The sequence below is a fragment of the Apteryx rowi genome, unplaced genomic scaffold (genome assembly GCF_003343035.1).
Source record: "Apteryx rowi isolate R43461 unplaced genomic scaffold, aptRow1 scaffold_159, whole genome shotgun sequence".
NCBI classification, from domain to species: domain Eukaryota; kingdom Metazoa; phylum Chordata; class Aves; order Apterygiformes; family Apterygidae; genus Apteryx; species Apteryx rowi.
This window is the reverse complement of record NW_020447852.1, coordinates 1,193,364-1,218,276: the sequence shown is the minus strand read 5'-3', so window position 1 is coordinate 1,218,276 and position 24,913 is coordinate 1,193,364. Positions and strand designations below refer to the sequence as shown.

The window sequence follows — 24,913 nt, the reverse complement described above, 5'->3', positions numbered from 1 at the left end:
CTGACGTGCTGACTCACACTACGCCATGGAAAAGTAACACGATGGAGCATAAAACAGCTGCTATCCAGACAGAAGCCAGGCTGCAAATGTAAACACCAGAACGCTCAGGATACTTTGTTATCATCTACAAAATGGCATTAGAAATAACAAGAATAGATCTTTTTAATTGTTTGGCTATAGGGCCAGAATGAAAGTGTTGAATAGGAAGAATCCATCATTGGCACTTTGCGTGATAAGAGGCCTATAATACTTAAGAGAAATGATTTCAATGTTCCAAATTTGAAGTCTAAAGTTCTGATTAAAGCAAATATTTACAGCCAAGCTCCGCAGCCCTAGAAATGAGTCTTTCACACAGCAGAAATGATGATACACCTTTTGTTGAAGCAGCAGTGATGAAAGGATTTGACAGGTGAATAGAAAAATAAAAGCCCTCCACCTAAATGCACCGCCTGAATTATGAGGAAGACAGGCTGCAGGTTAATAAAGAGCTGCGATCTTATTTTAGTTGTATTACTTCCACATCAGCCAACCAGAAGCTTTGATAGTGTACCCACACCTAAATGCACAGTTACTTACACCAAGTGGGATCATTCCATTTACTCTGGGGTATAGTCACAAAATCTGGGTAATATACACAGGTATATTAGAGTGACAGCAACACGATGCACTAACCCACCCTTTACTTGAGCATTTGTGCACTGTAAAAGTTAAAGCCTCCCCTCTCCCACCCTCCCTGCAAGAAAAATCACACATGAATAATTAAAAAAAAAAATAAAATCAACTGAGTTATTTCAAATTACAGACTGCATTCACAAGCCAGGTAAGCCACTTCTCATTATAAMCATCAGTTACAATTGCAAATGATTATGTGCACATAACCCCTTTTGCCCTGCTACAGTAGCATAATTACCTTAAACCCACCACCAAATGGCCCTGAGCCCACCACCAGGCCTTATGACAGAAACCCGCACAAAACTTACAATCTTCTCCTCATGAATGCTATTGCTTTCTACTGGCATGCTGCTGGCATTACTTCCTGAAGGCACAACCCTGCCAGCGCAATGCACCTGAGATGAAGGCATGCTCTGCAAAGTTTAAGACACACAACACATCACACACAACACTGACCACTGAGCACAACATTAAATGCGTGCAGGTTAGAAAGCATTAAGACATCTTGAAAGTGAAACACACATGCTAGTTATACAAAAATTCAAGTTAATAGCTAGAGAAACTCATGCACTGCTCTCAACAGTGTTTTAGGTTGAGGAACAAAGGTCAGAATTGTAACCACCCTAGAACACCGTTTGACAGAATTACTTTTTACCGATGGAAAAAATACACCAGCATGTTGTTGAAGAAAAATGCAAATTACTGTTACTTTAAAATAGAACACAAGTACCCTGTACAGAAAAATACTTACCAAGAAGTGAAACAAACCCAATGTATCAGGTTAAAAAAAAAATCAAAAAACAAAAAACAACAAAAAAATCCCCAAACCCACATATAAAGTACAACCTGATTAATTTTACCAGAGAATTACAAAATATTCTTGCAAAAGATGCATGCTGCAAACAATTTTCCAAGTATACAGAATAACTCTATGTCCATAAAAACAAGGTTGTTCACAAAAATTACCTCTTGACTAAGCAGAGGTCGGCTTTCAAGTGGGGTCTTTCTTTTATGTTCCTCTTTCACAGCCATTAAAGGTTTGAAAAACTTTGGTGGCTGAGGAGAAAACACTTTAAAGGGACTGGCCATTAAAGCATGGGAATTCTCTGATACAACACCTAGGAAGAAAACAAACATAGCTCATGTCAATTCTTCACGTTTTGACTGCAAGACAATAATCTAAAATGATGGTAATGGAGCCGTGCATTTGTAAAGTAGATGGCTACAGAAAGTCAGGCAATACTGAGGTATTCAGACACTGCCCAAGGATGAGATAGCGCAGAGCTCTATGAGGGGAGATTATGTCCCTTTAAGGAGTCTGGAAACAGAAGGAAAGCAGAGAACAGCGGTATCTGCCTCCTCCGTTCTGAGGCTCCACTATTTCTCCTTTTCATCTGAGTCATAAAAATAGCAGGAAGTGTCCTTGAAATCAGACCTGACAGCTCTTTGCCTTCTTTGCCCAAGCTTCCCTCTGCTGCAATTCCTGCTGCATTGGAATCAAGCCAGCAATCACGCATGATCAGTGYGATCGAAAGGAAAATAATACGCAAGGAAGCAAAGAATGAACTCTTAATCCCACTTTGTTTCTTCAGTGCTTCTCTACCTATGTTGCCCGTTCAGGAAGACCTTGCTACGATTTGACCTAAAGCAAATAAAGCACCTATGACACACTGACCTGGAAGACCAGATATCCAAATCATGCAAGGAACCCGTAAAAAAAAAAAAAAAAAAAAAAACACCTTTGATAAAGGCATCTTAATTTTCAAATTTACAAGCTAATAGCAATTCCTTTATTTTTATTTCTGCTGATTTGTTTCACACCTAGCTTATTTTTCTTTCTCTTGTTTTTGACACCTGCAATTTCCCATCCTTTCCTGCACGTCTTTATGCATTTCTCCTTTTCCGTCTGTTTCCAGATTAAGTTCAGCTGCTAAAGCAAGAAGCTGGATAATATATTTAATAGGAAAAAAGCACTGAGAATTTAATTTTCAGTTTAATGTTGCAGGAATGTACTTTACATCCTAACAGCAATTAAAAAAAAAAAAATTGTCATTACATATGTACTTGACAGTCTCACCACTGCCATCTTTGTTCTTGCGAGGGGACTCCCTGGGTAAAGTACCATAGCATGATACATCTTGATAACTGGAAGAACAGTCAGATATATCTAGGTGACTTTCAGACCAACCCTAAGAAACAAAAATACATAAATGTACACTCTGATACACGCAAACATGGAGAAATAATAGGCAAAGGCAGACATGTCTTTTTGTTTTTTAAAAAAATAAGGAATTTCGAGTTATTGACTTGAAGACTTTTCTCTCATGTGGATGGATTATTTAGAACCTGATAAGCTTTTCAGTGAAGTATATTAAGTTTTCCTGTATCTTTCCCATTTCCTCTTAATTATCAGTTTCTACAGACCTAACATGAAGAGCAGAGAAGGACAAAAAGAGGTTTAATTCAAAATATAATTAGCACAGTATTTAGTAGGTATATTATGTAAACATACAGTTTAAAAAAATACAGTTTTCCTATTATTTTTTCAAATCTCAAATACATCTTGTTTTAAGAGAAAAAAACCTGAAAATGTGTGCTGCTGTTTTTTCTGAACACTCAAATTTACATACCTTATCATCTTCATCACAGGCAGAAAGATCTAATCGGCTACAGGACACCTACAAAACACCAACAGGCAGAATGAGAAAATGCCTAGCTTTTATTCATAAAATAYAAAGCTTTGAGGAGACACCATAAACACTTAGTCCTAACAACCATTATGTTCTCTTTTCACATAAGACTGTAAGGACAGCAACATTTGCACTGTTTGAGTAGGTGATAGGTGAATGCACCTAAAGAGAAGAGTTTAGACCACTCTTTCCCCCACACATACCCCTCCCACTTTATTATCTTTTAGGATGGAGAGTTGTAGGGAGGTGTTTCTATTAAATGATCCCTCTGACTCATTTCCATTTGTGCCAGCATTTCTATACTTATTGTATTAGCCCTAGCTCAGAATACACAAGTGTTGTATGGTAACGATTACACATTACATCAGCGCGCATGTGCACACAGACACACACACACACACACAGAAAAAAAGCATATTAGCACTAACTTATCAGAGAAAAAATGGTTCTTACATTGTGGACATTTGGTGTGCTGATGCTCCGGCGGATGTTTCTTGCCTTGGTGGACAGTGCTTCTTTGACTGTGACTGCCTATGTAAAGAAAAGCACACTGAAAGATGTGCTCATATCAAAGCTGGACCATTTAATGTTATCCTCCTGAGAAGTCATCAAGCAGGGTAGAAGCTTTTTTCACAGTGTGGCTAATTGCTGCTACTTGCAAACAAGGTTTACACATTTACAAAACTTCATTTACACACACAACAAACAAATCTTACATTCTTGGGCCCTTGCCTGTTCAGGTTCCCACTATTAAACTACCACTAGCTATAGTTACTAGACCCACCAGTGTTGGGCTTTATCTATTTCACAGCAGTAACTTAGAAATACGTTTACCTGTCCAATGTTTGTGTTCATTCTCTCTTTCAAAAAAAGAGAAACAAAAACCAAAAAAACCCAAACCAAAAAACAAACTAAATTTAATAATTTTAAAACAAAGACATCAAGCATCTCTACAAATTACAATGAACCATTTTTAAAAGTTGCACTAAATGCCTTTTCCTTGCCTGTCTTAGCCGTTCCAGGCTCAAAATGTTCTCCACTTGCAGGACGCCCCGGGTGTATTTTTCCATGTACGTTTCCCCATCAGATGTACCCTCATTCTCACTCCTTGCAGCCATCAGTGCCAAGGTCTCACGATCCTCAATTTCTTCTGTAGCCTAAATTGTAAGTTGCACTATTAAGCTCTTTAAATTAAAGCCTATTTTTAACCTTTTGAATGTGTTGATTCATTTATTCAGACCATCTCAATCCAGAAATTAACTTGAATCAATAATCCTTGCACAGAGCASAGACTTTTCAACACAGGTATAAATGATGCTGAACTAAGAAGAGCTCAAGCTTGGGATAAGTTTTGTACATTTATTGTAGTCAATCTCCTTTAAGAATAATGAGAATATAACCTGAAACCTCCTACGTTATGAATAAACTAATGACTTTCTTCCCAAATCTTAAATTCTCTGTGATCTCCCTAGAGTTTAAATTGTAATTATTAACATACAAAAGTGACAATTACATGGTGACAAGCCTATTTATGTTTCAATTTGTCCAATTTGTTTGCCTTTAAAATCAGTTTTATAGTAAGTTTAAATTTTGTACAAGCCTTGTATATAAAGCTATTTATATTGCCATCAAACTAATTTTTCCAGCTATTCCGTTTCCACTGACCTATAGCTGCTTTAGAGTAGCCTCTATATTCCCCTTTTAGACACTCATACGATTTAAAAAATTACCACTACTACAGGGTCTCACCACAAACACTTTGGCAAGATTCCTCACATCAGCAACATTGTACATGCACTTCCCAGTCAGTATCTCCCACTACATTAGGTCATTCTATTCCTTTCAGTGAATTTACCAGAGAAATATGGTATGATTTACCTTTGGGATATTGGATACTATTTCATAGGTCACTCCACAGGCATAATATATATTTTTCAAGGATATTCTCCTTTTCAGGCTCTGGGTAAAACTCTAGAAACAAAATAATTTTGAATTATTGTATTAACAATGGTTATTTATGACACTCTAAGAAAAAGGTTGCCATGCAAAAATTTGTTTTTACCACAAAAGTGCATTTTTCAGGACAATAATTTGGTAAGTTGCTTCTCAGCCCAAATGACAGTTTAAGCATTCTTTACAGTGTTACAACTTGTGTATTTCATATGGTCATGCTCAGTACAAAACACTACGAAGTCCAATCAGAATCAGCAACATTTTACCCCTATTTTGCACTGATTCTTATAAAATAGCTGTAAAACAGTTTGTAAAAACTGAGAAAAATGCAGCTGTAGAAGTCTGATACCCATACTTCTCATTTTATGAGCCACATGTTAAACAGGAATGAAAATTCCTTTTACTATAGCAAAGCATAACTCTGATTTCTAACTATAATTGGAATAGCAAATACAGTTTTCATATAAACCGCAAGTTTAATTTATTTCACTATCAATTAGCCCTTACATCACTAACTGTAGACTTAATTTTCATTTAATAAGACATTTTAGACAAATGAAACTAGCAAAAGAAAACACATCAAATACAAAAAGGCACAGAATTCAACTGCTTAGTAAATTGCTTAGTAATATGACAGCTTTTCTTTTTTTTTTTCTTTCGCCTTCAAAAAATCTGAAGCAATTCTGAAACATGGTCTCAATCATCTAGGAAAGAGAAAGGAGCATGATTTCAGAAGGCATCTAATTGCTTAAATCCACGAAACCACAGAAGAAGAGGAACAGAATCCACTTTTGTGGACAAAGAAAACACCCTACTTGAGATCACCATGTAAAAGCTGGAGGAAAATGTGAACGTACGGGTAGTGGTGGGGAACAAACCTAATTTGTAATTAACAGAGAGCAGCAAAGAGAAAGGAAGAGAATATATTGCATTTACATGAAACATTCCAAGGCTCCAAAGATGCTCTCAGGAACAGAGTGGCTACAGTGACCCTATATTAAATAAGCTACTGCAAATTTCTCCAAATCAAAGAATGTTTCAAGCCATACAGGCCAGAAGGTAAACTCCTTTTTTGTTGCAAAAGTAGCACCAGCTACACTCTGAACCAAATTAGACTGAAAAACGGACAGCTTGAAGTGATACACCAGAAGTGCAGGGCTTCGCTGCAACCTATGCTAATCTACTTTTTTTGTCCGTCTTTCACAAGCATAGGAGACTAAACTTAAGCAAAATGAAGCAAGTAGCTAGGAAAAGGCATTCATAAAATTAAGGATTTCAAACAATGCAAGATTAATATACACTTATTACCTGCTTGTTATAAATATTGGCTGCAATCCTTTTGCGTAATACCAGTTCCATCGCAGCCGGATGACTGAGCTGCACAGTGGTCTTCACTATTAAGTAAATCCTCTCATTCTGAGGAGTTACCCTATTCAGGTGCACTGAATCATGGACAGAGGAGTCCCAGGCAGCAGTGGCTGAGACCTACACAGACAAATCAGTAGAGGAGAGAAAGGGAAATGAAAGACTCCATTACTCTAACAAAAGGTATAATTTACAGTAATCTAACATGAACTAAAACCACTCTTTAATGAAGGGAAAAAAAAAAAAGTCATTGAACAAAACAGAGCAAATCCTCCCATTCACAATAAGGAATTTATCAGAAGAAGCATGAGAGGGGTGTTAAAATCTGGTGGATCACAATGGTGAGCATAATCCCTGCAAAGTGCAAACCCTGCCCCAGAAAGGAAGTCTTTGCACAGCTGGAGGCAAAGGGGAAGCAGAGGCAAGGCTAGTGAAAGGAATACAAATCCTCATGCAACTATATTAAAAGTGTATCAAATTCAACAGGAAAACTTCCATGTGTGTTGGATTGGGTTAAGGACTATGCAGAATAAATGCTTTCCCATCCTGCAGAACATCTTTTTCCTTCCTCTGCCTCCCCGCCAACCTCAGCATCCCATTTATCCTGGAAACAGTCTCTTAAGTATTGGTTTAACTGAATTGGTATGAGAAGTGGAAGAAATGAAAGTTAAGTAATTCCAAAATGTATTCAGAACCATTCATTTCCAACAATTCTCAAGCTTTTTATTTAAAAAGCAATTGTGAGCTACAAAGGAAAAAAAAGATTTATTTAAACATTAGGCTTTGCCTTGTTTGGACAGTAAAAGAAGTACTTTTCTCTGAAGAATCAAGAGCCTGCAAGAGGAATGATGAAGGGGTGAAGGAAGAAGAAAAAGAGATTTTGAGTAAGGCTGCTGAACTACTCTTTTGTCAGAAAAAAAATTAAGACTTGTCACCTTTGAATTAAGGCAGAAGAGCCAACAAGCCATATTCTCTCAGATCTTAAACAAATATGCCAGAAAATAAAGGCAGCACTAGATACAGATGATATTTGTAAGATAAAAATAGTAACAATGATTAAATACATACAAGTAGAAAAGAAAGCAAAAGAGGAAAGCTTTAATGCAAGTCACAGTTGCTGAGAAGGAGGCTTGCTAACAATTTACCTCATCATCACTCTGTTTTATGATTGGTAGATAGAAGAATGGACTCCCATGCTCCTTTGGTAGTATTGAGTTAACTCCTGACGCATGGGGACCTATAAGTTGTTCATTGGCACTGAGGTCATCAGCTAATGAAACAAAAGTACAAAGAAAAAGAATGAAATAGTTTACACCAAAATATATTAATATATAGAGTCAAAGTTGTAATAAAGTCCTAACCATATTTCATGCTACATTTAAACCTGATTAATCCTAATACTATGCAATATTTTGAAGATGATTTCAGCATACAAAAACAGGGGAGGAAAACTAGGCTAAGACTTTCTCCAAACTCATTCTCACATGTGACCTGAACAGAATTCAAAACTATTGCTAGATATTCATAAAATTAACTTACCGAAACAGAAAATTCCACGTGTCAGCCTAACTAGCTCATCTCTTAGTTAAATCACTTCTGATGTATCAGGGAATCTTAAAACAAGAATAACATTTCTGGCTACATTAGGCTTTTTGCACAGAAAAAAMCCCACAGCTGTGCAATGATCCATGGATCTGTTTAAATATCCTATTTGGTCTTCTGTCTGCTAACTCTCCTCTGATAATAAAAACAAACAAATAAAAACATCTCTTGTGAGCATATAAAGAATGTACATCATTTTCAAAAAGCAGATTCTAAAGCAGCCATTAACGTGATGCCTATCTAAACATGCCTATTGGCCTATGAAAGAGCAAGATGTGARAAAGCCTGTGGATACTCTTCTGCTTCATGTCCAAGCTTATGCTTACAAACTTGCTTCCTAAGCAGTCCTTAAATACAGTCCTAACACCAGTATCTTGTTATTCACTGTGTCTGTGCCCTACAAATTTAACCCAATAGTTCTCGCACATGTAAAACTAAGTGCCTTCAAAGGGAGAAGGCTTAGATACTAACAAAATATTCATCATACTCTTAATACATTCTTTATTAAACCAGCTGTTTAAATCTCTGCAGATATCTCAATGGAAGAAGCGCTGTAGCACTTGGGAGATTTTCTATCAGTGCTTTAATGAAATATGGATTTCATTTAACTTGCCTTCTCATGCTATTTTCTGTTGTATAGTCTACCCCTGCATTCATGTATTCCCCAGTTCTTTACTCTAAATTTTAAAGTAGTTGTGCTTAATTATTCCAATATGCGGATTCAGAAGAAAAAAAACTTTCCAAAAGCCATAGCAGCCAATGCCATTGCCAGAACTTATTTATATTTTCTTGGACACTTAAGATTCACTCTTCTATTTATCAGTTTATTGATCCAAGCTAAATTTTGTTATTTTACTAAGTTTCTTAATCTGCCATTACAACATACCATTCAAATCAAGAAAGAGGACAGGTATATGCGTTTCCATTCCTGCAGGTGGAATCCTGAAAGAAAACAAACTGCTATCAACAAGGAAGGCAAACACATACTTAAGCTAATTTGGGCAAACAGATCTCCATGCAACGGTCATATAAATTGTAACCAATGATTAAAGTGCTCAACATTTTGGCAGGTGATTTAAATGTATATATTGCATAGACAATGTTTTATATATCTACGCATACAGTTAAACGTAGTGCTTTACTAAAACTTACTTCACACGGCACAGCACATTTCAATTTCTATGAGGATGACAATTTTCAATGTCCTGTTCAGCTTCTTATCAGATTAACTATTTCTACATAACACTGTGAAATAATATATATTTTAGTCATCTTATACATAAAGGTTAGTAGCCTTTCAAACAAGTGGATATGTAACTACTGGCAAGACACAGTCTTTATACCAATACATATACTTTTAGCAATTTGGACAACAGTACTTCAGCTGGATAAGGAAACAAACTCGGAAATTTGAGAGGAAAGAGTATCACTAAACCATTTGCCCCACTAAAGAAGAGATTAGGTATTATTAGAGACACCAGTGTACACACTATTACAGTTACATTTCTTGTTCACACTTTCCCAAATTTAATGTGTTCCATTCTTCATTTTTCATAGTTCTGATGATCTTAGTTAAAACAGAAATTTAAATGAAATTAAAGATAAATGTCTTGGATATTTAAATGGAACAAAAGAGAACATATCCTTTTGAAGCAGAATCTTTTCCCTCCCCACCCCACTTCAATGAAATTATCAAGTGTTTTAATTCATTTTTGAGTCACTCTTTTTTGTTGAAAGGTCTAAAACACTACAGGATAACTTTCTCAGAACTGTAGAAAATGGAAAATATTACCTTAAATTCAAAGGTGATGTGCAAACTTTGAAAAGTTATATAATATGTTAATTAAGCAAACCTTTCTTTACATTCAAACCAGAACCTGATTTTCTAGCCTTCTGTCAGCTTAGTGTAAATTGTGGTAATACAGGAGAACATGGAAAGCTGTAAAACACATCCTCAGATTTTTACTATGTAGTTTGCAATGTTCACACAAAAAAAGCTAACCGGTCCAATGTTTTTTCTGAACATACCAGTTTGCGGGGGCACCAGGAATTCCACTGCCTGGTGCAGGGACAAACACTGCATTCCTCTCTTCCGTCAGCCCTACCCACTGTTCTACTAGTCGGGCTTCTCGTTCTATATCATCCTCTGATTTTTCTACAGTGGAAGAGATTAATATTATATTTATGACATCTTTGGTGTTCAGAAGAATAAAGTACTCATAAGAGAAATTCCAAACTTTCAAACTTCAAACCTTGTTTATTGCTGATCTTTTGAATCTGCTCATCTAAGTATTCTCTGCGCTTTATTAATGCATCAGACCATCTTTCTCGCACACAGTTTAAATCTTCTTCCTAATGCCAAAAGAGAAAGGACAGTTAACCTTGATCACAGCCTAATAAAGGGTAGTGAATTCTCTGATAATTTCATCAGAATCACTTTTGAACAGCTTGCACAATGCAGAAAAGTTTTTTCCCCAGTAACATGCATGCTGATTAAGTAGCTCATCACCCATGAATGGAAGCTCATTTGCTTTCAAGTCTCAAATTCCAACAGGAGGAAAGGAAAATGTGACTATTTCTCAGTTGTTGTATAGAATTCTATACTGGACTAGGCTAATTACTCACAGAAGTGGCAATCAAACTCTTTAACAGTAGGAAAAAAGAAAAAGAAAAAAAAAAAGGTATCATCAGTTGATCATAAGTTCTCCTGAAGATTAGACAGGTCAGTATTCCCTTAAACCTGCACAAAATTCCATAGCTAGCAGCTGCTATCAGTACAATTAAAAGATTTCTCATGCAAACAAAACCCATCATGCAATCATGCTTTGTGGTATCACAGGAAAATCTAGTTTGTTCTTCTCTGTGATTTGTCAGGAAGCGCATAAACAGCCCGCAAGAAGTTAGTACCTAACTGACATTTTTGAGATTGCTGTAAAAGCTAATAAACTGTCCTAAGGGATATTAACAGTTTTGCCCAACTGGTTTAACTTCTGTAAAGCTCTGCAATTGAAATAAGACTTCCAAATAGAGGTTTTGTAATGTGTTTTTCTTTTTTAGGTATTTCCTCTTCTCCCCTTTATCACCTTTTAAATGATTCTTCTTTTATGCTTTTTAAATTGTGACTGTCCTATATCTACTTATCACATAGAAAGTCATGCTCAAAGTTTGTTTTCTTTTAGATGAGCTTAAAATAGAAAAATGCTTCACAAAACTTGTGTATTCCCCACACTCGTAACTTCCACTCTCTCTCACCACTAGCATTTCAGAGAACTGTACAACTTAAAAGGTTAAAACATTTTCTTTAGGAAAACAGAAAACAAAAGACCAAACCCCTGCACTATAAATTTTGATTGGCAAAGATTCATGCAGCTGCAGTTTTCTTTCCTAAGATATTTACTGGAAACTATTTTCACTCTAAATTGAAGTTGCTAAGCTTTTATTCATATAGCAATTCAGGTAGCCAGTTAGAAGAGCTGATTGCTGAGTACTAGAGAAAAGAGCACACTGCAAGAGTATAAAGTCACAAGGTAAATTGAAATAGCAATATTTTATAGCCCAGGTAGCCTCTGAAATGCACAGAATATATTTCAAAGATGCTTCTGCTTGCTCCAGTATGCTTATTCATTTGAAAGTTGCTAGCTATTAGCAGTAGCTGTGCCCCATGCCATAGGATTGACAGCAACAGCAGCAATACCTGGTAACTATCCATATCACCACCATCATCATCATTCTTCTGGTAGGAGAAAATAAATTTTGTAAAACACAAAAGAACATGCATTTTTCTCAACAGAAACTCACGGAAATACCCCCAAACCGGTATAAAAACATTTCTGCCACAGAAAATTGTAAAATACTAAAGTTATGAAATTCAAGACTTCTATTTAATAGGTAGATTCAGATTTTTCTTTGTTATAGGCTATAGCATCTCAGCTGACTGGAGTATTTGTGAATATATTCAGGAAAAAAAAAAAAGCGCATAGAATATAGTGCCAGAAAAGGACTGATCTAGTATATCACCAGCCTTTACATTTGACAGGTTCATCTGCATTTAGGCTAATTACTTGTGGCTCTGAATGTAACTTTTGACAAATGCACCCAGTCAGTTCCTCACCGCCCTAGGTGGTCTGCTTCCACTTGTTCTTTGCCCTTACTGTTAAAAGGGTGCTTTATTTCCAGTATGAATTTGCCCAGTATCAGCTTCAAGCCATTTATTCTTACCAAGACCTTGCTCTGCTAGCTTAAAGAGCCCTTTGGCATTCAGTGATGACTGTTTCTGATACTGATCAAGTAACAGCTCAGCCCTTTTTGAAAAGATGAACAGTATCTCACTATGAGACATTTTCTCCACCCATTGAACTACTTCCTTTTCTATTTTTCTCCTCCTCAACTTTCAGCATCCCTTTTAACAGAGGAAAACTAACTGAGCTAGAAATCTGCTATTAATTTCACCTCTACACACAAAAGCAAAAAAAAACCCCAAAAAACCAACCACCATTTCCATACTCCTACTGTCTTGTGTATATCCAAATATCACACTTGGCTCTTTCTCAGTTATATTCTGAGTTCTAAGCAAGAAAAAAAAGAAGCAGATTCAGTGCCATATGCTCACATTATACATATTATCCTCAGACACATGTAAACCCGCAAGATAACAGTATCATGTACCAGTGTGCTAACTAAGGTCCCTTTTGGTACTATGTTGGACAGACTCTAGAACAGTTTAAAAACCAAAACACACACAAAAAAAMCCCCCAAACCCCACAATGCCTGAAGAAGTAACTGTCCTACCTGGTAGCTGTCCAAGCCCCTTTGCAGTTTAGTTGACCTGGCAGTCACGCCACCTATAGAGACTGAAAGAATTGCTTCTACCATGAGAGGCAATGTTCCTGAATGCTGTACGGGCTTCACTGTCACCTGAACTCTGCGAGAATGACCCTGAACAGGTAATCAAGAGGAGAAGAGAGGGGGAGGAATAAAAAATAATAATAAAAGCAATTTAAAGAAAGAGAAAATAAGAATGAAATTAGGAATTAATTTAAGCATTAATAAAAAGACGGGGGAAAGATACATACCTGCCTAAGCTGGAAAATACCCCCTGTGTTTACATCCTTTGCCTGATGGAGTTCAACTGCAGAGTACTCCCCCATCTCATTCAGTTCTTGTATGGAAATCCACATTTCTATTCGTCGAGTTACTTCATTCCACCTAAAAAGACATCCCCGCAGAAACTAATGCTTGTCTCACCACAGTATAATTTCTGCTAGCACCACAAGTATTAGAAAGCCTTTGGAAAGCTGATGGAAACATATTTTGTGTAATTTATTCATACCTGTCTCTCAGTGTCCTAGTTTTAGCACGAAGAGAATCAACTTCCCAAACAGAGCTGCCATTGCCTGTACATCTGTGACCCCACACCTCTATAGCAAGAGCTCCTTCAGAAATGAACTCCAAAAACTCCTCTGTAACATTCACCACATAGTCCTGGAAACAAGGTGAAAAACTCACATTCAAATGAAATAATCTGATCTCCTCAATTGATTTGACAGGCCAAACAGCGAACTACCAGCACAGTAAAACCATACAGTTTGGATCGTAAAACTTGACTCTGGTCAAGCTGTGAAAACAAATCATCTCAGCAACTCCTGCTTATGAATTTAAAGTTTTCCTGCTTTGAAAATTTCCATAAAAAAGTCACAGCTCCAATACTCTCTTTAGAGTTACTGAACTTACCAAACAAGTATATAATAAGACCTCATTACAAAAACTATAGCTTCCATACACATTAAAGATGACATGAATGATGACATGATGGGATGAATGCAAAAGATCACTTATAAGATAATTTTTCCACTTTGCTGCATTTTGGAGAGGTGATGAAGTGAAACATTATTGCATTTAAAGTATAGTAAAAAGTCATTAGTTATATGACTAGATTCCCTCCTTCTTCCCCCAAGGAAAACAAGGCTCAAACTCTAAATAGTTTTTCCTCAAACATACCATCCTCCTAATAAGAGTATTTAATGTTAAAAATAATTACCTTACAGTGAGAGAAGGTCACTGTAAAATGAGCTTCCTTGCTCTGAGGTGAAGGCACATCTGGACCTACCACTGGTGCCACTACTGTTGACACACATTGATCCCAAAACGTATACTGACAGAAGACAAAGTTGGAAAGGTTAGGTGGCAGTCCAGTTGCTTCTTTTATTTTTACCTGAGGAKATAAAACAGATGTTCTCAGAAATATAATTATTTCCTCTTCAGTTGTAAGGTGTTTAAAGACTAAATATTTAAGCCAAAGGTATCAATAGCCAAGAAAAATTGTTTTCTAAAGATTCAAAAGTTTCTAAAGAAACACAGACGCAAGGAAAACAGTTATACACATCTAACCTGCCCAACATTATACATGTTTTCTTTGGAGAGATTAATAAATTCAAGATCATGTGGAGAAAAGACACAGATAAATGGAAAAACTGTTTCCTCTTCTGTGTTTGCCAAGGAGGGCAGTCCTTATGATGTTGACCTACATACACTAGAAACTGAAGTGAATTAATTCAGTCAGTGGCAACTACGGCTAGTTAGACTGAGCTAGATTCTACTGGATCCAGTTTAAGTCTCTCTTTTCTCTTTAGAGAACTTTAAGGAAGCAATATCCTACATAACTTAGTATTTTACATTAGATTGTAACTACGTAACAGTTTGCAACTTTGTAGCTATATAACTTCATTCTGTATTCTCACTTACCTGGCAGGAGAGCTTTTTTGCTCTCTGGATAATTTCTCCATTGCTGTCCATGACTTCCAGACTCCCACTCTCACTAGAGTTCTCAGATGAGTCATCTCCTTCTACTACATGTTCTGGGACAGACCCAGTGATTCGCATTACTTCAACATGCAGCCGTCCTGCAACCTAGGGTGAGACAAATACTAAATACCTAGGCAAAAAGACTTTAAAGACATTAAGAGAGCAGATATCTAACTCCAGAAGGTGTGCAGAAACAGGCAACTAGCACAGACAGAACTGTCTGGCTCACAACCACCAAATGAAGAAGAAAATGAAGGGGGGGGGGGGAATGGAATATGAAGAAATTGTTTGCATATAGAGCTACTGACCTTTTTGATTCACACACAACAGAAAAAGCACTCAGGGCTACAGCTATACATCAAAACATTAAGATGCTTAATTTTACTTAGTTGCTTAAAGTTACTCAGCTACTAAAAGTGTAAAATAAAATTCCTAATATTAATTCAAGTAATTACACAGAAAATATACATATCACTTCACAAAAGACTTATTGATGATAAGGATCACTTTTTTGTTTAAAAAGCAGTGTACATTAAGTCTTCCAGCAAAAAGCAGCAGTATCCACATAGGATCCACATAGGTGCAAATCTTTCCCGGCACAATATACTATGCATTAAGGCACTATTTAGTTTTACCTCCCCCTGCTGGCTGATGATGGGCACAGCATACTGAAGCTTAACATCAGAGAAAAGGCACTCCAAAAAAACGTTTGCTACACCAATTAAGTTGTGATTCTCTTGTGCTTCATAAAAAGGATCACCTCTTTTGCCAGTGATCTTCCTTATCTGTTTTAAAAAGCATAGAAGTTATTTCAAAGACTGTAAGCTCCGAGGGGGGGGGGGGTGTGGAGGGGGAGGAGCGCAGGGAATCAAATAACCCCAAAGTAAAATATCATGGCACAAAAATGAAGTCAGTACAAACATTTCTGTTTCTTTCTGTTACAAGTGTAAAAAGACTGGGGGCATACCAATCTGAAACAAAATTGCTGAGATAAGACACTGCACAATCCTTTCTTCACAATGGTAAATAGTAATACCATGACCCACATTCTGTAGTAGTGTCCAGACAAATCAGATTTTACCCTGAGCAAGCAAAATAGCCATTGATTTCAAGAAGTTTCACCTTGCCTTGCTTTATTTACTCACTTTAAAAGGAGAGAACAAAACTTTCTCAGGATGAATAGCCAGTTTGGCTGCTGGGTGCTGCTACAATGTTAAAAGAGTAGGTACAGGATGAGTCTCACTTAAGCCTACAAGTGCTTCTACAACTCCCATAGAGCTGAGATCATCTCTGCAGCTTTTTCTGTGCAAGTATCCCATACGCAACCATACAAACAATAATTCGTACAAATTCTTGGTATGATATGCACTCCTCAGTGGAGTGCTTGCTTATATGAGCTCCTTCCCTTCTCCTCCTCTTTCCTCTTCGAGCATAAGCATTTGACTGACATATTTCTATGCAGCACATAGAATACATGTACATGTGTCAAAGAAATGATCATCCCGGCTCAGGAAGACATATTCATATAACTGAAGGATGTGCTATCATTTCTTACTAAAGTCAGCAGGAAAATCGTCATTGTCTTCCATGGGCACAAATGAGGTGCTCCATCTCCCCCGTGTTATGATTTCAGACATTTCCATTGTCCTGCCCAAAGCATATAACACAGGCACAAGGACTGTTCAAACATATTTGAGAATGATTCTTGATACAAGTAATTTAGATGCTTTGTATCAGCTGCAAGACAGCAAGATGTACTCCTTATGCTTTTCTACCTGAATATTTACAGGATGCCTTCTGGCAGACCAAATCTTCTATCTCCTGCCAGTAAACAAGCAAGCTTTTGACACAAGTCTCATGCACATTTCTAATGGCTAACCTGCTACTTGAATTCTCAGGAAATGCCACTTAGTCTACTTCAGTTTCTCTGTCAAAACCATCTATCTTCAGTTGATTTCTTCACTGCTTTAATGTTGAGGGATGTGCAAATGAAGTTACAGAATATTTCACACTTTAACACCAGGTTCCTCCCCTGCCTATGCCTTCTGCACCTTAAGGGTGTCTAAATGGCACGAGCTCTCTCCAGTGAGCCTACCCAGCCTCGATACTGACAGCGATACAATCGCTCTGGTTCTAATGCGGCTCTCTGCTTCCTTTCAGAGCTAGTGCACATCTGCCTGGCACCGACATCATGCCAGGTAAATACATGTTCTTGCTGGTATTGTGAGGCACTACTAGTATCAGCACAATTATGTTTGAGGATACAAGGGGGGAGAAAACATAGCTGTGTTTAACCTGTGTGGGCATTCTGAACATCTAGTCCTGTGGGGAAAAAAGAATTATGAACAGTACTGTACCATTTCATATATGAAGTCTTTCATTTTATCTGTACAACATATTAAAAGAGGTTAGACAAAAACAAGCCTAATCTGTGATATCTTTCAAAAAATACATATTTAATACCTCAGGAACTTTCTCCTTCCATTCTTGATAGAGGTCTCTCATGTCAATCAATCTGTTCTCTAGTTTCTCAATAGTCCACACTTGAGTAGCTTTTCCTTTTCTTCTCACTTGAATAGCAGGCTCACTTACTATTGCGCCCCTCTAAACCAGAGGAAAGGAAAAAAAAAAAAACAGAGGAAAGGCTCATAAGTAGCTTAACCCTTCACTCAGGTTACGTTCCTATATAGAATAAGTAGTTTCCCTCTGCATGCCATCCGTATTATCTGTTCTCAAATACAGCATACCTTATACTCTCTGAAGGTCCAACAGATGTTTTTGTCCATCTCAGATGGATTTTGTTCACACAGTGACATTAACAATAGTCTCACTCAAGTCAATTATGGCAAGTATACTATCTGTATTGATAGTATATTTACAGCAACACTACAGCTAGAGAACTCTCAAGACAAAAATTGTAGGGATCTATAACAAAAATTGGTAATTTTTGCAAACATAGGTGTAACTAAAGTGGAGCATTACTCTTGGGTTTTACAGCAACGTAATGCAAATGTCTGTTCACAAACTGCATGCACATATGGTTATCATACTTTTAAAAGACAGCAAGATTCCTATTTAATGCTACAGTCTCATTTTTATTTATAACTATTCACTTTCAAAGTATTAAAACCAGGTAGCATCCCTATTTTGGGTGCCACAATCTAAAAAAGAGAATATTTTATGTCCTTAAATTAGATGAATGTTAAATATTTCTATGTATTTTAGATTAGCCATGAAACTATTTCATTTTCCAGTACTGATTGTTCTTATTACCTTTTTGTTGGCACTGAGGTTTTCAGCAGGAATCTGAAGTGTTACTTGATAATCAGTTAGTTTACTCATTTCTTCTGCTAAGAAGTTTGATTCTCTCACCAGTGTTTTCGCCYTTACTATCTGTTCTCGAAGTTTAGCCAGGCTCTGTCGAAATAATTCATCCCTGTGGTGCAGCAGGTAACATGAAAAATACACAGAAACCTATTTCTATTATTGGAAAGTTGCAAATAGGGGATCTAACAAAGATTTTTCTGAAACAAATTTAAGAAATGCTGTATAGCACTATGTTAGCAAGCACGGTGTAAGACAATTTTATTGAAAAGCATTAATCACATATTAAACAAACATGTTACTGTTGAGACACGTCTAGCACAGTAATGCCCAAATAAAAGGGCACAGTACTATGGGAGCTGTTACAGTGATAATTTGCTAAAAGCCCTAGGGATACGCCTAATTTTCAAGACATGAAATAATTGCAGCTGCCTTTCCCTTTAATCTGGAGTCACGTTCCACAGAAACTACCAGTCCTTGCACGTGATACTTTATCTTGATAAAACAGGCTTCCTCAGATCACAATGCTGGCACCTGCAGTCCCTGCAGGCCACACCTCCACCTCACAGCTAGGGCTTCGGGGGCCTTCGCAGTGCTGCAGAGCCCCAGAACTCCTGGCATGTACTCAGCCATTTCAAGCATACACATTAAAAAAAAAAAAAATATATATATATATATATAAAATGTTCTGTATACCAGATGTACCTTGCAATTAATAAATGAACCAGTATAGGCTAATAACTTGTGCACTCTGTGCAGTCAACAGACAGATTCCAAAAAGGTTTCCAAAGCTTGTCTGAGCAAACCTGTTCTAACGTAAAGCCTGACAAAGATGCTGTGACACGTACTGTATCTCCACCTGTGATACAAAGATACGCTCTCACCTAGGATCCTTGTCTTTAGTTCACCTTTAAAGTATCATGTGATTATCCTTTGAGGAAATGGGGAGGAAAATCCCCTTCCTGCCTTTCTTTGGAATCCCAGCTGCATTTACTGCATCCCGTCACCTCCTGCATAAGCCTTGTGATCAAATCTCAGATTTTTCAGTGGCTACTGCTCCTGTATACAAGTTTTCAGCTTTCCTATACAAAATCCTACTGAAATATGTTGTACTTTTAATTTCTACAAAATACACTACATTCATCACAAGGTTGGGAGGAAGAATTAAACTCTTGTAGGCCTTGCCATGAATATGGGTAAAGTTTGTCAATTTGCCTTTATGCAGATAAGCTCAGATCTTTTGTATGCCTTTATAGAACAAACCATGAAGAACTGTTGATATGCCTTTTACTCCCAGAAAGGATTCTTCTTGAGTGGCTATCTTTTTCCAGACAGCCCAAAGAACAGCCTGGGTAGTTGCAATTGCACTCCGGTGACTCCCTCATACAGCGTCACACAGGAGGTGGGGAATGACTAGCAGCATTAGCAAGCAGCTCTGAATTTTAGTGCCTTCAGCATGCTAACGCATGCTGCTTTGTATCTCTCCCCTGCCTGGCCTAACCCACACTGGTGGGTTTTGTTGGATCTTAAATGGTTGCTACTATCAGCAGATTTTTAAGTCCGCCTCCTCCATATCTGCTCCTGCTGTTACACAGAGAATTCCTTTCTCCGTCCCTCTGGCTGCTGTTATCCAGGCCATCAAGATTAAATGAGCAATTCTTGACTACAGGAGTGACACATTGCACAGACAGCTATAATTTTTAATTCACCCAGAAAATGAAGGCAGAGTCAAGAATTACTCACTAACTGGTGCTTCACACCTGGAGTGCATTACACCTGCAACCACTGTTAGACAGCTGCCTGGCTTGAGAAAGAAAAGACAGCTTTGATCTTTAAGTACTTTAAGAGGTTTGGGATTCAGCTCTATCTGGTCCCTTCCGTGAGCCAGCAAACCTGGATCTAGTTAGCTTTTTGGGGATGCTTCAGCACCAATTTTTTCTTAGCCAGATTTTTCAGAAAGGAATGGTTTAAGACTACAGGAGTGGCTATAGTAGCTCAGTCAAACTATTACTATAGGCAGTAATTATCTTTTGTATGCTATAGTTCTGGTTTTGTGTATAGAGCTGTGCCAGTGCACTTCCAGAAACTTAGGCAAGCAAAATATGTTTCAGAGGGGACTTCTGAATTCTTATAACACATAATATATACCAAGCTCCATCAGTACATCAGCCAAAGCCACTGAACGTGAAATCCTGAAACAGTTTAGGCCAAACACCAGCAAAAAGTTCAAATCTGACACTTACAAGGTGTCACTGTAAGTCTGGGGGATTCTTAGTACCTGAAATAAAATGTTGAGTCCAAACGAACTAAAGCTTTGCTCCAGTACAAACTCCCTCTGATAGATTAAATTTGTTCAAAGTTATGATGGTTTACCTTTATGCCCACAGGTTTTAATTCCAGATAGGCAACACCTGTCCTTCTACTGTCAGCATAAAGCTTGACTAAACTGTGTAATGTGTTCTAGCTGGTTTGACAGACACAGCCACGTGCCTACATCTGATACTTAACAAATCCATTCTGATGGCTGATCCAAAAGAGCTCAGCTCCATTAGCAGTCGCAGCAGACCCACAGCCAAACTGCATGAATTAAATTCTTTGCAGTCCAGGCATTTGGCTCTTTTACATGTTCTTCACACAGAAACTTCCCACCTTTTCTGCAGTTCTCACACTCTGGCCAGTTGGTTGGTGAACACCGTCAGCCCTATGTTGCCATGCTCTTAAAGCAGAAATTCCCTTAAGATTTATTCTGGTTTCTTAAATAAGAAGATCCAAAATTTTCCTCCCTTTTTTTCAGAAGCCTGAGCCTCTTCTAGAGCTGAAAAATGTAAACCTAAGAAGATATTCTGGAGGACAGGAAACTGATAATTAATTCTCCCAGGAAACTGCTTACCCAATGGTAGTGCTAGAAAAACATTACCAGACACCTTACTAACCACCACAAATGGCATTTGTGGGTTTTTTTTCTTAAAAAAAAAGCAAAAAAACAAAAAACCAACAATGCAGCAAGCAGAGTCTTCAAATAATTCAACAGATATACAGAGTGAAGTATTCACCCATGAACTCCAGAGGCAAAATGCTTGTTTGAAGCACAGCTCCTCCCAAAGTAGTTTCTAACAACTGCTGAGAAGACAAGGGTGACAGGACACCGACCCTTGATATCACTCTGGATTCTCATTTTTTGTGTCAGTAAGTTGCTGTGGTGGTTGGTTAACTTTAGGCTGATCAGCTGCAACTTTTTCTTCTTCATAGTCAAGGACAGACAAAAAGGTTCCTACCACTTCCCACTCTTCCCCCTCTGTCTTTTTACAGGTATCCCTTCCCTTGCCAATAAACACAGTTCTCATCTCTGCTACTGAAGTGAGCTGTCAAAGATTTCATGATGGCTTCGCTGTGCTCAAGACAGTTCAGAATAGCAAGAATGATTCCAATCAGAGCATGTTTTATTTCACTCTGCTGCCATAGCACTGAAACAGTCTGCAAAATCACAACTATGACACTGCAATGCTTTACATTCAGTTCACAACACAAAGATTCTGTTTTTAGCTCTTACGGAACAAACAATTATTTTAATTAAAGCTGAAACAGAGCAACGCTTCTCCCTATACTTGCCATGGAAAACATTCTAGTCATCACTGGTGAGTGGGTGAGCAGATTTTTTTTTTTCCAGGCCAAACTTGGCAGGAATTACAACGCAAGACCTTGCACAAACACTAAACCAAGCAGGGTATAGGACTAGATCTGTTCTATTTCTAACATTCTGAATTTGAAAGCTGAAACACAATCTTGGCTTAATTCATTTAGACTTTTCTTGTGCAAGGATTTCTTATGGCAGAGAATAAAGGAAAGTAATCAAGATGGAGCACTTGAAGTCACCATGTACAGAAAAAAGGCTGAATGAATAAGGACGCTTCTGTTTTAAAAGACAAACATTCACAGGAAATAGAGCTAAAAAGAAACCTGTAAGAAAACCTACTAGTACATCTGGTTATTCTTCCTTCTGAACAAACCCAATGATAGAATATTTGTTTGTTTACCAAAACATGGCAGCTGAAATCTGAGTCATCTCACATTGCTGGCCCTAGAAGTCATCCCCAGAAAACTAACATCTTTGTCTCCCCACTGATACCAAGAACAAGTTTCTCTCATTTTCCAGATGCAAACATGTGCACACTGCTTAAATTCTGCTCACATCTTCCTAGTCCACTTTTTAAATTCTTCCTGCAAATCATGCGACCATCTTTCACCAAGGCTGCCTTCAGGTGTCAKGCTGCCCCTCTGCAAAGGGGCTCCTGCCTTTTCACTTCACAGCAAGCCTCCTCTTTCATTTCTTCCCAAGTGGCTGAAACATATTCTATTTGACTATTCAGCAATACTCAGTTACAGAAATCCTCCTCTGAAGCTGGGCTTTCTTTTAAAAATGCATACATACAAAACTTAGGACCTCCAATTTTCTATATTTCTTGTGGGTTTGGATTGCAAAATACTCTTTTCATTGCATACTGTCAACAAAGAATACGCCTGAGCAGACTCCTTAGCCTGCGTGGACAAACTTGTTCCTGTGCTATCCTTTCCTTTCTTCCCAGAATTACTTAACCTATAAGTGCTAAAACAAACATTTCAGTAGCAATTTTTTTATTTTAAGAATTAATAAACAATGCTGTAACACTGACCAATAAAAGCTAAATCCTTATTTCAATGGCTTATTAAATCAAACAAACTGGAAGACCTTGTACACACTTCACAGGCCAGAACTTAATCCTAAATGAAATGCTTGCACTCTGGTGAAGGCAGATCTTGTACTGCAGTTTAATGCTACAAAAAAATATTGACAGTTTCTGACAGATGGTTCGACCTGGATCTTTCACTTACACCCCATCTTTTGTAGTTCTCACTCATTCATTTGTTTTAACTCCAGTATTCTCACCTCTCTTCTGTCCAGAGGTTTACTTTCTGCTGTGCAGTCTGAGCAGTGTAGGAGAGTCTATCACTACCATGCTGATGCTGCCTTTCTGGAGAGAGCTGCTGCCGTAGCTGCTCCAACTCACGTTCATACATCAGCCGCTGCTCTTCAAGAGCACTCCGCTTCTCTTCCAAGTACTGTTTCTCCAAGATCTGGACCACATTTTGTACTGGGTCTAAAAAACACCAAGAAGTGAGAAAATGCCATTTCAGCATCACAGAACAAATGCTTTCACTATTTATATGGCAACAGCAATCAAGACATYCCAAGCTCTTTCCAAACATAGGATGGCCACTGCCTTTAAAAACTCACAGTCCAAAAGCCAAAATAAATAAATCCAAACAAGAAAGAATAAGGCATGCAGAAAGGATAGAGCAATAGCCGAGACTCACTCCAGCTGCAAACTTCAGTATTGTGAATTCACAGTATGTTCCAGAATCCCAGCAGGAAAGAAAGAATAGATGGAAAAGGGGATAAATTAATAAGAAGAAAATAAGGAAACAAAGCAAAACACAAGGGAAGATGATGGTAACCAGAGAAGGAAATAATTTAAGGAAAGAAAAAGCAATTTACTTTCTCCATTTTGGCAGAGAATGAAACATGATGGAGCGCAGCCGATGAAAACTGAGACAAACAAATTGTCTAAATCTGGTCATGCATGGCATCGAGCCAATGTACTTCACAACACAGAAGGAAAGTACATCCTGGAGGGGACTTCTGCATTTAGTATTACAAACCACATTTCATCTCACTACCACCCTGTTGGATCCTAAAGCCTGAAACACAAATTGCTTGTGTCAGTCAGCTACAGCTAACTCAAACCACTTTCAAATTAAAGAAGCATTATTTGGTATATTTCTGGTTTAGGTACAATACCAAACTGCGCCTCTGAAAGAGCAATTCAATGTAATAAGCTACTTCTATATACTGCCAGTATACATCTGCTTCATGCATGTATATCCAAAAGCCTAAATACAGCAAAGAAGAACAGGCTTGTAAGAGTACAGGCCTAACTGGGTACTTCTGAATGACAGCATGTCCCCTAACAGACTGCTGAGTGTGTGTCAGGAGGAGAAGGGAGAGGAGCCAGTTCCATAGCTGGAGCGGTAGAATATCAGAGAAAGTAATACGGCAGCTCTGGGTCCATGCAGGATTTTCAAATGTAAAACTTCAGCTTTAAAATGATGAAATGTTTGTGATACCTCTTCCATTTTGCAAATAGGAAAAAAAAAAAAAAAAGGCACTGCTGTGACTTTGAAGGATGCCAGTCTGTTACAAGGTTGGGGGGGGGGGTGAGGAATCATCCTAGATTCAGTTATATCATCCTGTTTCAGAAATGGAGGTATGTTTCTCAAAAAAAAAAAAAAACAAAAAAAACCCAAAAAACTTTTAGTTATGAATTATCTTGCCTTGACTACCCAAAACCACTCCTAGTAAGATTTTGTACAAGCTTTCCTGATACTACAAGGCTGCATGAAACAAAAGTTGGGTTACTACAGCATTAAATGTTAACTCATATGAAAGGCTCTACAGGGCGTTCATCCAT

At 37.7% G+C, this 24,913-nt stretch overlaps 1 protein-coding gene across 1 annotated transcript in view; it reads right to left on the bottom strand.

Annotated features, from left to right (window-relative positions):
• The window catches only part of KIF13A (kinesin family member 13A), a 122,321-nt gene that overhangs the window by 9,173 nt on the left and 88,235 nt on the right, over positions 1-24,913 (bottom strand). The window contains exons 17-37 of the mRNA XM_026059514.1: positions 23,332-23,542; positions 18,357-18,519; positions 17,547-17,687; positions 15,719-15,868; positions 15,024-15,188; positions 14,320-14,493; positions 13,612-13,763; positions 13,355-13,487; positions 13,071-13,217; positions 11,977-12,015; positions 10,535-10,634; positions 10,311-10,437; positions 9,169-9,224; positions 7,826-7,950; positions 6,624-6,800; positions 5,241-5,333; positions 4,367-4,519; positions 3,816-3,893; positions 3,303-3,350; positions 2,750-2,861; positions 1,639-1,790 (exon numbers count right to left, since the gene is read on the bottom strand). Coding sequence (XP_025915299.1) covers positions 1,639-1,790; positions 2,750-2,861; positions 3,303-3,350; positions 3,816-3,893; positions 4,367-4,519; positions 5,241-5,333; positions 6,624-6,800; positions 7,826-7,950; positions 9,169-9,224; positions 10,311-10,437; positions 10,535-10,634; positions 11,977-12,015; positions 13,071-13,217; positions 13,355-13,487; positions 13,612-13,763; positions 14,320-14,493; positions 15,024-15,188; positions 15,719-15,868; positions 17,547-17,687; positions 18,357-18,519; positions 23,332-23,542 — 2,696 coding nt within the window. The remainder of the gene's footprint in view (positions 1-1,638; positions 1,791-2,749; positions 2,862-3,302; positions 3,351-3,815; positions 3,894-4,366; positions 4,520-5,240; positions 5,334-6,623; positions 6,801-7,825; positions 7,951-9,168; positions 9,225-10,310; positions 10,438-10,534; positions 10,635-11,976; positions 12,016-13,070; positions 13,218-13,354; positions 13,488-13,611; positions 13,764-14,319; positions 14,494-15,023; positions 15,189-15,718; positions 15,869-17,546; positions 17,688-18,356; positions 18,520-23,331; positions 23,543-24,913) is intronic.